Source organism: Mus caroli, unplaced genomic scaffold (assembly GCF_978045245.1).
Source record: "Mus caroli unplaced genomic scaffold, Mus_caroli_1 scaffold_7, whole genome shotgun sequence".
NCBI lineage: Eukaryota > Metazoa > Chordata > Mammalia > Rodentia > Muridae > Mus > Mus caroli.
Window position 1 is genome coordinate 46,373,154 of NW_028227262.1, and position 14,395 is coordinate 46,387,548.

A 14,395-nucleotide genomic window follows, 5' to 3' on the forward strand; every position below is an offset into this window, starting at 1 on the left:
CGAATGTTAAATCACTGTGTTTTGACATCAGGGAGCCATTTAATACGTTTAAGATTGGCACCTATGTGACTGGGCTACCATTTAGCAAAACCCCCACTATAATCTTTGTACCTTAGGAAATTTCAGGAATTATTAATTCATTGTAGATGGCAACTTAAATAGAAGTGCTCACATTGAGTATAGAATTGAAATGGTTTTCATTAAAATGTTTTGCATATTGCAGCACTTTTGACTTAATGTTATTCAGGGTGCATGTTTGGTCAAGGCTTGTACAAGTGAGTCATTGCAACCACTGAAAGTTGGTTCAAGAGAGACCTAAATAAAGTTTTATTTAAGATGATTCCATAGGAAACACAGAATACAAAATGATGCCATAGAAAACATTGACATTACCCATTTTGTATTACGAATTCATAGGTGTCATGGGTGAATATGAACCCAAAATAGAAGTCCAGTTTCCAGAGACTCTTCCAGCAGCTAAAGGTTCAACTGTGAGGTTGGAATGCTTCGCCCTGGGAAAGTAAGTTCTGTAACAATCACACATAGTTTTAGGTTGCTAAGGGAGGGAGGGTAAGTTCTATTTTTTTCTTTGTGCATAATATATTTTGTGTATATGTTAATAAAGTGTTTTGTACTTTAAGTTAGCATACAAGACATCAGATATCACTATGAAATTTTCCAAAAAAAGTGGAAATTTAAAAATTTTTACTAGATTTCCTTTCCCCCATTTTTCTTCTACTGTTTGCAACCCTTGATGCTGACTTGAACTCAATCTTCAGTCTTTTGCACTTGCACGTCATATGTGTATATTTGCCTATTTTTAACCTCTGTAGATTTCCTTTCTTAATTTTTAATAACTAAATTTGTGTGTGTGTGTGTGTTAAAAACATATATACGTATATACCTTACAAACTTGGATGCACATATGAAGGATAATACATATTTTTTTTATGTAACTGAGTTTTAAGGAGCTGGTATAGTATTATACTTTTTGATATATCCATTTTCCTAAAAATTTCACTTTTCTTTACAATGGGAAAAGGTAAATCTCAGTATGCACCACACTTTTAGCTAGTCTGGTTGCATGGGATTTGCTTGTTTGTTTCTTTGTTTTATTTTGTTTTATATCCCAACTAGAGTATCGGTAAACGTGGGTGAGCATGTGGAGTCCCTTGAGTACATGCCCAGACTATTCTGTTTTTATTTTATTCTTTGTTGTTTTGTATCTTTATTCATTTCTTTCTTTCTTTTCTTTTCTTTATTTCTTTCTCTCTTTCTTTCTTTCTATATTTCTTTCTTTCTTTCCTTTTTCCTTCTGTTTTTCTTATTTCAAAACCTCAATACTGATTTACATATTGTCTGCATTTCTACCAGGCATGTGTAAAGGCTTCTCCTTCTTCACATTTTCTACAGTATCTGATTTCTTTATGATAGTCATTCTGGCTGGGATAACTTGGCAACTCAGAGTAGTTTATTTTGCACTCCATTACAGTCAAGTAGGTATTTTTATCATTTCAAAAATATTACCAGCATTTATGTTTCTTCGTTTTCATAGCTTCCTGATTATTTCATTACCCATTTGTTCAAGGGCAGTTTTACTTCGCTGATGTTTATTTAGTCTTTCCAATTCTTTGTAAATTTATAATATTAGCCCCTTGTTATAGTTTTAGCTTATAAGGAAAGTCTTCCATTTTGTGTGCTACATGCTCTGCTAATAGTTTCTTTTGCTGTGCAGAAACCTTTTAATTTCATGCAGTCTCATTTATTGATCCATGGGTCTGATTTCTAAGCCTTGGGGTTCTGTTTGGAAAGTTCTTGTCAATACCTGTATCTTGAAGGACATTTCCAATGCTTTCCTCCAGACATTTTAGCATTTTAAACTTTTAATGAATGCCTTTTGTGGGCTTTGAGTGGATTTTTAGTACAGAATAACAGCTTTGATTCAAATTCTACTGCATGTGGATATCCAGGTTTGCCAGCATCATTTCTCCAACAAACTGTCTTATACATTTTTTGACATCTTTGTCAAAAATTATGGGGCCACAGCTTTGATTGTTATATCCAAGTCCCCTATTCTCTGTCTTTTTGTTTGCAACACAGTCATTGTAACTTGTTTTTATAATTTGGGGACAAACATGTGATACCAACAGTTTGATATTTTCTTGTTAGTATTGCTTTGGCTTAAATCTGGTCTTTTGAATATCCACAGGAATTTTTGGATTGCTTTTTCTAGTTTCATGATAAATTACATTGAAATTCTCATAAGAGTTGCATTAAATATGTAGATTTAGTTTGGAGCATAGCTATTTCCATGACACTCATTATTTCAGTTCAGGAGCCTGAGAGTCATGTTCATCATTTTCTGTCTTCCCTTCACCTTCCTGGCTACACTTACACCTAGGTACCTTATTTTTTGGGAATTAGTATGAATGAAATACTGTCTTAATTTTGTTCTGCTAGTTCACTCTTGGTATATATGAAGGCTACTGATATTTACCTGTTACTTTTATTTGTTGCAGTTTTACAAAAACAATTATATAGGGTCTTTTAAATACACAACTATGCCACCTGTAAATAGGGATAACTTGAATACTTTCCCATTTTTTCTCTGCATCATCTCCATTGTGTTTTATTGTTCTAGCTAAGACTGATCTGAGCCATATACTAAGTAAGAAGTGAAACTGGGCATCCTTGGCTCATGCCATATTTGAGAGGAAGTGAGAAGTCTCTGTTTTTTCCAGTTTTGTGTAAAGTTGACCTTATGGTTTTTATACATATCTTTTATTAATTTGAGATACGAAACATGTTTTCCTAATGTCTCCATGACTTTCATAATGACAGCATGCTAAACTTTGTGAAATGCTTTTAAGCATCTATCAAGATGGTTATGTCTGTCCTTAGGTTTATTTATCTCATCTACTGTATTTATTGATGTATGTATGTTGAACCAACTTTTCATCTCAGAAAGGAAGCTCACTTGGCCATAGCATATCAGTTTCTTATGTGTTCCTGAATTTAGTTTGCAAGTATTTTGTTAAGAATATTTGCATCCATGTTAGTGTGCAGAATTTATCTGCAGTTTTCTTTTTTGCTGTATTTTGATCCACTTTGGGTATCAGGATAATATAGGCTTCATAGAACCTGATAGTGTGCATTCCCTTTGTTCCTTATCAAACTGCTTGGCCCATACTAGAATGGATGAGAACTTCTTTAACAAGTTTGAGAGTTTAGCAATACACTCATATGCTCCCGTGGTCTTCTTTATGCAGACACTTCTGATTGCAGTTTTGATATCATTGCTGTAACTACCTGTGTAAATTATTTACAATATTTTCTGGCTTTAATTTTGGTAGATCATGCACATTTTCAAATTCATCCATTACTTTTATGCTTCCTAACTGTTTTGAAATAAAATTTGTCAAAGTTTCCACTACTGAGGTCTGGATTTCATAGCTTTCTCTTGTGACAACACACAATTTGTCTCTAATTTTGACAGCCTGTAATCACATCACTTGGAGATCATGGCAGAAGGATCAGGAGTCAGGAGCAAGTCTGGGCTACATAGTGGGACCCTCCATCAAAACAAGAATTTAGTCTTCACATCTTATTATATAATTTACAACCACAAGTCGTCTGCCTTTGAAACCTGTGCCTTTTGCTCTCTTAACCAAAGCCTTTCGGTGTTGAGTCTATGAGATTTCCAGAGAACAGCCAACAACTTGACAATTTTCTTATCAGCCCTGTTCCTCAGATTAATTGGAGAAGAAGTGATGGGATGCCGTTTCCCAACAAAATTAAGTTGAGGAAGTTCAATGGTATGCTCGAAATTCAAAACTTCCAACAGGAAGATACAGGCTCCTATGAGTGTATTGCTGAAAATTCAAGAGGAAAAAATGTGGCGAGAGGGCGGCTCACTTACTATGGTAAGCAACAGCCTTGGGGGAAGTTGTCTTGTGGCTTTTATTCAATCATTGATGTTCTTAGGGGAAGTGGTCGTTATATCAGAAAATCAGGATTTAATTTGTCACTTTCTAGGTTTTATTCTCATTTTTGTTAGGCAAGGACAAACATCAGAGAATAAAGAAATTAAAAAGAACTTTGCAATCAACTTGACATTCCTTTACATTATGAAAGTGATTCATATGATAATGAAATCTTTCATATTTTTTTGAAGCATGACCTTTCACATAGATAATCATGTAAGAGACAGCTCTCTCTAGTTGCTTTATCTCCTAGAAGAAGTGATTTTGTGCATTCATTTGAAAAGCAGAATAAAACTACTTATTGAGATGTTACAATTATTACATTAGTAAGCCAAACTGAGGATGTTGTCTTGGAAAGAAATATTCAGCCTCATCCAAAAATGTAAATGATGTATCTGTAGAGACTATTTGCTTCCTTTAATTCACAATCATATTTGTTTGATATACTGCTCAATTGGAGAAGGAAAGAATAGTTTTTAGAACACATTTTTAGGAAATTAAATATTCTTTTTTTCCTTTGAAATTTCTTTTGTTTTAAGCATGCATTAGGTTTTGATGAAAATGTAATTTGAAAAGTGCTGATGTGTTATTGTACACAATCCATCTGTAAGATGCACAGAAATGAAGCTAGCTGCATATATTTGCAGTTTAATTATTAGGAACATTGTAAACCTGGTATGAATTCGCCAATTTTATGAAGGACAAATTGCATTATAGCCTATGTATTTTAGTAACTGGATATTGAAACAATTTTCTGGGGCAGTGTGTACAGTTATGCAAATCCTGCAGGGAAGGAAACTGATTACTAAGACAGCTGTTAAGACTGTAGAAACTTTTATTGGTCCTCCTTCAATAATTGGAAGTTGGAAAGTACATTACCTCTTGCTGGTTCTCTGCTGGCAGGTCAGGGCTGAGAGGAGAGAACCTGTGCTGAAGCAAGGTGGTGAGTGTCATGGCTCAGATCTCCTGCCTTCAGGGAAATAACCACCCCTAGCCTCGAGCAGAAACTCATTTAATTGTATCAGTCATTTTGTTTATAAAGGGATGAGAGAGGAGGTGGGGTTTTTTGCTGAGGTGAAATGACATAGGGGGAGGGGAAAGGTGACAAAGTGTATGGGGGACTGACAGAGCCAACAAAGTTATTCTGCATCGGCAGTAGTTAGGCAAAGTCAGGTTCAAGCAGGTCTTGCTAAGTCACTCCAGTATGGAAGTGACTGAGATAGTTTTCAAAACTCGAGCCAGGCTCTGGTTTGTCCTCAAGGCCTAAACCAGGGTCAAAATGGAGCCCAACAATCTCTGACAAGGTTCATATTTCCTATGTTGCTGGATCTTGGGGACTATTAGGGGCAAAATGAAAGAATGTTTTAACAGCATGAGTCCTCATGTTTTGTAACTTTCCCATTTTCTCTCATAATTAGTTTTATGTATGAGTGTATGAACATACACACATATATACATCTACATATGCATCATATACTTCCTGGATGATGTCACTGGCTGTGAGTTGGTGGCATGGTATAGAAATGGTGCTGGTAGTAGTGGTAAGCCCACCCATGTGGCTGAGCAGCTCAGAGTCCCACACACGAAGAGAATTTCTCATACGGTAGCTTAGCTTCCTCTTTCTCCTCATCTCCATCTTGATCACAGCACACTCAGAAGTAACCACTGGAAGAAAATACAGAAACTTCTGATTTGTTAACTCAGTGGTTCTCAAGCTTCCAAATGCTATGAACTCTTAATACATTTCCTCATATTGGGATGATCTCCCCAAGCATAGAATTATTTTCATCGATACTTCATAATTGTAATTTTGCCACTGTTTTGTATTATAATGTAAATATCTGCTATGCAGATGGTCTTAGCAGACCACTGTGAAAGGGTCATTCAGTCTCCACAGTGCAGTGCTTGAGAACTGTTATTAAATATTCCAATGCCTTTAACTCTATGCACCATGATCTCAGCCCCAATGGAAACTATGTACCTCCGAGGAAAACATCCAACACTGAACTGACATTTAAGTATTTAACAGGCCATGGCTCAGTTTCTCTCCTTTTTCCTTCTTTACTTGGATTAATATTAATTGTCACTACAAAAAGAAAACGGTGGCTGTCAATAAGCAGCACAACAGTGGCTCACAACCTTCTGTTCTACAAAGCAATTATGAGTCCCCTGTTCAGAGGTTCATCCCTAAAGTCCATCATAGCAAGGGAATGCAGGATTAGACAGTGTAAGAGCCTCCCTTTAGAACAGGGTATGAGACCATCATTCCTCCCTAGGTTTTATGAACAATGTAAGCTGTCAGAGGACAGGATAACAGCATAAAATATTGGTGATATTCTAATCATAAATTAAAAAGTAAGAACAGAGATTAATACACAAGGGGAAACCAATAGCATCTGATGTATTCAGTCCATTCTGTAGATAATGCTTTATGTACCTAAGAATAAATTATAAGTAATCACCGTAGAGAGCTTTATGAGAGGCACCCTACAACTTTACCTAAAGATTGTATTATAGCATCAATGAGTGCCTTGTAGTTCTCTGATTATTTCCTCTAATACTTCATGTAAAAATGATGTAATAGAGGACTTGAAACTCAGGTTCAGGTTAAGGAAGAAAAGCCTGATTGATGTGGCCATTCTAAACTCAGTATTGGTTTAGAACACCAACTTACTCTTCTATTTGATAAGAAGACAATTAGGTCTTCCAGTCACCCATGTAGGTTCCCACTGGAGATTTGGGTCTTGGTCAGCAGTTTCTATCAAATCCACCTACAGTTTCCTTCCAAGTGGGTCTGATGCCTGAAAAGGGAAAAGAAATTTTAATATAAAGTAGGGAGAGTTATTTGGGAACAAACTGTTTTTCATAATGGAAAACAATTTTATACAACAAGAAAAAAGCTAAATACCCATAGTTTCTGTTCAATTTCATTGCCCCCCCCCCAAAAAAAGGCAGTTTTATGAGACAGAAAGGAAGCACAAGAAGACAACTCCTCCTGTGGTTGCAACTAAACAGAAACAGACAAACTGCTGCTCCATGGGGAGGACACAAATGCGATCGCGTGGCACACATCGCATGCATAATGCAATGTGAAACCATTAAGAGATCTCACCTCCCAGGTTTGGATCTGAAATGCAGTCTGAGACTTGGATGAATACACTGTTGATGCTGCATGGATTCCACTGGAAGTGGTATATCACTGTATAAAAGAAAAATTAAAAAAAAAAAAAAACAGTTTCCAGGTGCCTTGCAAAACATAAGTGCAAACCATTGATCTTTTTGATCCAACTGATTTGCATATATAATTTAAACTTGCCTTAATTACATCCTTTTTCTGATAAATGAACACAAATCGCATTACGGTTGCCAATCTGTATTTTTTGGTCCTTTCATTTTAATGGACGAAGAGTTATGTAACATGCTCAGTACTTTGTGTCTAAGTCAGAGCTCTTTCTAACTTGTGGTAAATGTTTTTCCTTAAGCATAGTCGTTTCCTTCCTATGGGTATTAATAAGGCAAATAGCTGCTGACATTCACTTTGAAGTTGTCATGAAATGTGATCTTATGATTCAAAAATATACTTGGGAAAGTAATTTCTGTACCTGCATTAGCCTCTATTAATAGACATCTGAAGAGTATAGTATAACGTGCAGGACTTTGAAAGCAGAGAAAGCACAATAAAGTTGGCTTAAGATATAACACATTGCAACATGATTGTTAAATCTAGAAATGTTCTATATAGCCATTCAAATAACTTAATATAATTCTTGTCCCACCTATGTTAATCTATGGATTGTAGTCTGATAATCATTTATAAGACATTTATTTTTTTATTTACTCTATGATTTGAATTGTTTGTCTTCCTACTATTTATTGTTCTCTATTATAGCAAAACCTTATTGGCTTCAACTCTTAAGAGATGTGGAAATTGCTGTGGAGGACAGTCTTTACTGGGAATGCCGGGCAAGTGGGAAGCCTAAACCCTCTTATCGATGGCTGAAAAATGGAGATGCCTTAGTATTAGAGGTGAGGTGATACACCTGTTTCGTCCAACTATTCCTTTAGCCTCGAGACACCAAGTAGCTCAATAGGTAAAGTGTTTGCCTTCCCATGGGGACCTGAGTTCTATCCTCAGTACCCACTGTAAACACAATGCTGAATGTAGGAGTAAATGCTTGTGGTTCTGTGGCATAGAAACACATGAAAGACATTGTCTTACAGAGAAAGGAAAAGTGGTAGGCATTGGCTGCAAATAAGGAGAGACAGGCAAGGTTGTCCTTTGGCCATTTTGAACACATATGCGTGAACATCCACACAAAATTACACACACATACACACACACAAACACTGCAGTTTAGCCCTTAGTATCCAAACATAGGGATTCTACAAATGCAATTAAAGTAGGAGATGATTTATTTTAGTATACAGTTTCAGTCCATGATGATGAAGGAGGTATAATGAGAGGTTATATCAGTGGGATTCATGAAGCATAGAGCTAGGGCTAGATCCGAAGCAGATACCAATTTCAAGTACTACCCTCCCATCCCACTAGCCCTAGTATAGCCAAAGGGTTCCAAAGTTTTATATCATTCTTATGTTCAAACACAAAAGCCTTCAAGGGGCATTTCCCATATAAATCAAAACATAGTGAGAATCATAAAAATCAATCATCCAGTCTCTTAATGAAGTATCATCATATCACAATTCAGGGTGTCCTAATGATTTTGCATTGTTAAGATAATATTAATATAAATAATGATTCTGTGTATTTGTGTTAGAGAATGCTTTACTTTGACGGGCAGTGGTGGTGCACGTCTTTAATCCCAGCACTTAAGAGACACAGGAAGGCAGATTTCTGAGTTCGAGGCCAGCCTGGTCTACAGAGTGAGTTTCAGGACAGCCAGGGCTACCCTATCTTAAAAAGAAAAAAGAAGCAAGAATGCTTTACTTTGGGCAATCATGCAATTTAATTTCCCTTTCCTGTTTTATACCTTGGTCTGTTGTCTAGAGAATAAATAAATCTATGAATTGGCTGCCTTCAGCATTCAGTATTTATTTTCTAATTCACTTTCCCTCTCTAGTCATGTAACTTTGGCTCTTTTATGTATGTGTATACTAAGGCAGTTCCATGCCTTTATATTTCTATATATAAAAACCATCATAGGTGAGGAAAAAAAAACCCTGGTAAGTATGTGGATTTTCTATACTGTCTGATTATTCCTTAATGCACTGAGTGTATAAAGTCTTAGGCTTAAACAATTTAAAAATATATTGTGATGAAAATCTTTCTACCTCCTGTGATGAAAATCAGCCTTCTAGTACATCGCTCCCAGTCTGAATCATTAACCATGGTTGAAGATGAAATGGCTGCTACACTTCACCTTGGCTTTCAATAATTATTTTGTGATTTTTTTTTTACTTGTATGATGTGAAACATCATTTTCTATTCCAAAGAAGAAAAAGGTTACATTTCAGGTCAGACTACCAATGAGTCAGGGAAAAACAGCAACATCTGTTCTCTGATTGAAATATAGTGGTGTTTATTTTACTATTTTCTATCCAGGAGAGAATACAGATAGAAAATGGTGCCCTTACAATAACCAACCTCAATGTGACTGACTCTGGAATGTTCCAATGTATAGCAGAAAACAAGCATGGTCTCATCTACTCCAGTGCTGAGCTCAAGGTAGTAGGTAAGAATATGGATTTTCATGGCTTCATCTTACTTTCTCCCCTTAAACCCTCCATTGCTTCTAGAATCTAAAATGCAGACTTTTTAATATTCCATTCTACCACCAATAGGATTCACAATATTGTTTTTATTATTCTGGGTTTCTAATTAGAGAATACACTAGTCTCCCAGCACCTAGGAGACCCAACCGGGATCAATGCCACAAAGTTGAGAGCAGGCTAAGTTACATAGGCATGCCAGAAGTCTGACCAAACCACCCGGGCTATAGAGTAAGAGCCTGGCTCAAAAAACAAAAACAAAACACCAAGTCAAACAAACAAATAATCCAACCCAAACCAAAACATATGTATTTTAAATGATGTCAAAGGAAAAACAGCCGTGGTGACCAGAATTAAGTTCCAAGGTTGAGTTAAACAAATCGAAAAAGGGTCCTTCATCTCTAATGGACCTTTTCCCAGCCACACTACTGGAGATGAAGAAATGATTCTTGGCACTATTCTTGTGCTCCCTCTTGCTGGTCCCTGAAAGCAAAGGACAACATTGAAATCAGTGATATTTGATTTCAGAAACTGTATTTTACTTCACTACTTCACGGACGTAATTTTTGAGGTTCAGTTATAGAGTAAACTTAAGGCATGATTCACCAATGATCAATACTAAGATTATTGTTTATTTCCTTCTTTCCGCATGATAGTTATAAGGAAGGGAAGAAAAAAATTTTTAGTGTTTAGGGTATTTGTGCAAAGGACATTGGCATGTCAAATGTCAGAAAAACTAAACAGTAACATGACAGCATAACAGAAATAGAGAGGGAAAAGAGGGGAGTGGAGAAGGAAAAAGGGGTTCTCAAGATATTAAGATGTAAAGTTTTGATTTGAGCATACCTTGAGCCAGGACATAGCTATCACTATTATTTCTAGTTTCTATATAATACCTCCCAATTCACTGAGTTTATTATCACAATCTGTTCCATAGGAGCTGTGATTTCCACATAACATCTCATACTTGGGATTCTCGGGAGTAAATCAGGAACTTTACCATTTTACACATATGTAGTAAAAGGAATAATGCCTTTCTGATTAACATAGCATTGAATTTAAATGATTCTTTACATCTTACTATATAGCCTAAAGTTTGACATCACAGCTTTATTAAGCATAATATTTTCTGCACATTATGATATTTAATGTGGTAAAACATCACTGAACATTACCTCTTTCTTATGTCCTTTTTCCTCAATTTGAAAGATAAATGTAATTATGTGAGAATTCTATGGCACAATCTAACTAACAGTTAATTCAGAGCTCTACCTTCATTCTAGAACATTTGCCTAGCACTCTCTGAGTAGCAGATCCTCACTGTGCCGTAAGGATCAAGAGAGACCACATCATCATGATAGGACAAACATTCCTAAGCATTCTATGTAAAATGTTTTCCTTGAATAAACTCATGACTGCATTATTTTAATTATTCACAGTAAATATTAAAGGAGTCCCCACATAAAGCAATAATCTTTTTTTTTTTTTTTCTTTTTTTGGTTTTTAGAGACAGGGTTTCTCTGTGTAGTCCTGGCTGTCCTGGAACTCACTCTGTAGACCAGGCTGGCCTCGAACTCAGAAATCCGCCTGCCTCTGCCTCCCAAGTGCTGGGATTAAAGGCGTGCGCCACCACGCCCGGCAGCAATAATCTTAAGATTTAGAATGGGACCTTAGACAACAGTACGAATTAATTGTTCAGCATTGCATTATTGCATATAATACACCTCAAATCAAACCTCAAAATCTCCCATGGCAAGCAGAATTTAAAAACATACATAAAGTGAAACTTTCAAATTACAGGGTTTTTTTTTTTTGAGTATTTAGTTCTTATTAAATAAACAATACTCTCTCACAGTCATTCTCTCTCTCTCTCTCTTTCATTCCCTTTCAGCTTCCGCTCCAGATTTTTCAAGAAACCCTATGAAAAAAATGGTTCAGGTGCAGGTGGGCAGCCTGGTGATCTTGGATTGTAAACCCAGAGCCTCTCCAAGGGCACTTTCTTTCTGGAAGAAGGGAGACATGATGGTGCGGGAGCAGGCGAGGTATTCTATTCTACAAAACACTGGTTTGCTTTCTTCTTTCCTCCTGCGGTGATCAGCAGTAAGGTTGTAGTATAAAATGAAATGCTGCAGCAGACAGTAGAATGTATCATATTCACAAATTAGACCACTGATGGTTTTGTCTTTAATATTTGCATTTCACTATGAATCAGTTTCAATCCTGATAAACCTTTCTCTAAATAAAATACTTTGCTATAATAGTTAGTATGTATGGATCTCTGGAGACAATCCACCAGAATAACCAAGGAATTCAAGGCCATGATGTTAGACTGCATCCCAAGACAAAAGAGAAGATTAGGTAAAATGAGCAAGTGTGCAAGGAAAGTGCACACTTTGCTGTCTTCTACGCTGGGATGATTCAGCTGTTCCTCAGGGTAGTTTAGGCTAACATGTCCTTTGTTTTCTCATTATAACACTGGAATGAAGGAACAGAAGGAATCTTAATTAAATGAGTGGATTCTGGGCCTGCTCTGCCTGGGTTCATGTCTTCATTAGGCATTTTACCGGCTCCATGACATGTCGCTGCATTTCTGTGTCTTATTTTTCTTCATTTGTTAAGAGGATGATGGCAACAGTTATTGCCTCATGTTGAGAGGCTTGTTATGGAGATGAAATGCATAAATATTCATAAGCCATGCTGATCAATACACACCAGAGAGTAAGTGTGTATAGTGACTACTATTACTATTGACTAAATGCTTATTTCTTGCTAGATACTGTGCTGAGAGATTTTAATAGCTGAGGAATAGCCCCGTAAGACTCACATCTTTGCCCTAGAAACCTGTGGCTTTGTTGTGATAAGCCATGTATTAATTGCATTTCTGGTGACTCTCATAAAATATCTGACAGCAATAGCTTAAGGAATGAGGGGATTGTTCTGCCTCACAGTTTGGGGTTTGAGGGTGCAGTCTGTCCTGGAGAGGACAGCATAATAGCCAGGCAGTCTTTCACATCCTGTCCACAGTCTGGAAGCAGAAAGAATTCTCCGCTTCTTTTCTTCTTTTTGGAAGCTTCAAGAACCCAGCCCATGGAATAGTATTGCTCACTTTTAGAATGGTTTTCTCAGCTTGATCTAGAAGCTCCCTTAAAGGCATACCCGGGAATAATTGGTCCCCAGGTAGTTCTAGATTTTCAAAAGCAAAAGTTACTATCACAACTGAACAAAAAAATGAAATTATATTTGAAATTAAGGTTGCCAGTTTGTCAATTTTTTATGCTTATTTATTTATTCATTGTTTTGTACATGAGTGTTTGCACCTTTCTGACAGAGAATGAGAGAGAGAGAGAGAGACAGGGAGACAGAGAGAGAGAGAGGGAGAGAGAGAGAGAGAGAGAGAGAATGTGCCACTGTACTTGTGGAAATCCAAGGACAACTTGTGGCAATCAGTTCTCCCCTTCTTCCACTGTGCAAGCTCTGGTGGTTAAACTCATACTGCCAAGCTTGGTAGCAGTAATATTTATGCACCGAGCCATAATGCCAGCCCTAATATTTCAATTGTAAAATAAAGATATTATCCTACAAAATTAACCTAGGTAGAAACAAACAAATCACCTGGGCTTTGGAAATTAAATAAAAGAGGAAAAGAAAGGCAAAGGGATAGCTAGAGAGTGATAACCATTTGGGAAACAAGTAAGTTCCAACGTGGACCTGGACCTTGAAGTAGATCCGGATGGATGCTTTGAAGACTCGAAAGGGCAACAGAAAGGGATTCTGTTTCCATCACACCAGGGATCAGCTTTCCACGCCTGACATCCGATTAAGCCCAAATGTTTCTGATCTCTTTAGAAGGAATGCAACTTTGTCACCTGCTTATGTGATTTTAGCCAATGAGCCCTATGGGGGAATGTTCCGTTGGATGCTTCTGTGTGTGGTGATTGATTACAGGAACCCCCTCCAAAGCTCTATACAAGTTATCTGCCTTTGAACATACTTGCTGCTAATGAGGAATCCAACCCTTAAGTATAACCACTAAGATTTCAGAACCAGCTTTTATACAGGAGTCTAACATCTTTGAGGCAATCTCAGGCTTTTCCAATCACAGAATTACAAGCATTATTTGGGAAAAGAGAGGACATTGAACAAAAAGTAAAATCTTCTTCCATGGTCATGGATTTCCTTTTCTTAAATTTCAACAAATTCTTACTGCAAATGAACAGCTTTTAGATTACAGGCTTGGAGGCAATTTCATAAGAGTTGGTAAAGCCACACAAGCTGCAATTGTTCCTTTATATAACAGAAAACATTTTTTTTAAACACAACTTCAAATGAACAACACAAACTCCAAAGTGGGCATCTCAAACGCAACCCAGCCACATAGGTCAAACTGAAAGAGGATGTGACCTCATACTTGGTGTTTATATTTATAAACAAGTTTAAAAGTACACTATGTGGTCAAAATCCTTTTTATTTTGCACTACACTGGAAGTTAAGACCTCCCCTGTAACTATATAAGTCAAGGCCACCTATGTAAGTACCTAAATCATTTTGACTATGCACATTAATCATACAGTGATTATTTTCCAAGGGCTTCACTTCTTTATTCAACAGTAAATCCACTTGTCGTCACAGCAGTACACATCCTAGACAGAGGTTCATAATATTAATTTTAAGTGGGGATAAAA

At 36.7% G+C, this 14,395-nt stretch overlaps 1 protein-coding gene across 4 annotated transcripts in view; it reads left to right on the forward strand.

Annotated features, from left to right (window-relative positions):
• Nucleotides 1-14,395, forward strand: part of Cntn3 (contactin 3) — a 361,039-nt gene that overhangs the window by 256,948 nt on the left and 89,696 nt on the right. For all 4 annotated transcript variants that reach the window (XM_021164805.3, XM_029478975.2, XM_029478972.2 and 1 more), the window contains 5 exons: nucleotides 418-520; nucleotides 3,739-3,923; nucleotides 7,873-8,009; nucleotides 9,547-9,676; nucleotides 11,605-11,755. In XM_021164805.3, the coding sequence (XP_021020464.1) occupies nucleotides 418-520; nucleotides 3,739-3,923; nucleotides 7,873-8,009; nucleotides 9,547-9,676; nucleotides 11,605-11,755 (706 nt within the window). The remainder of the gene's footprint in view (nucleotides 1-417; nucleotides 521-3,738; nucleotides 3,924-7,872; nucleotides 8,010-9,546; nucleotides 9,677-11,604; nucleotides 11,756-14,395) is intronic.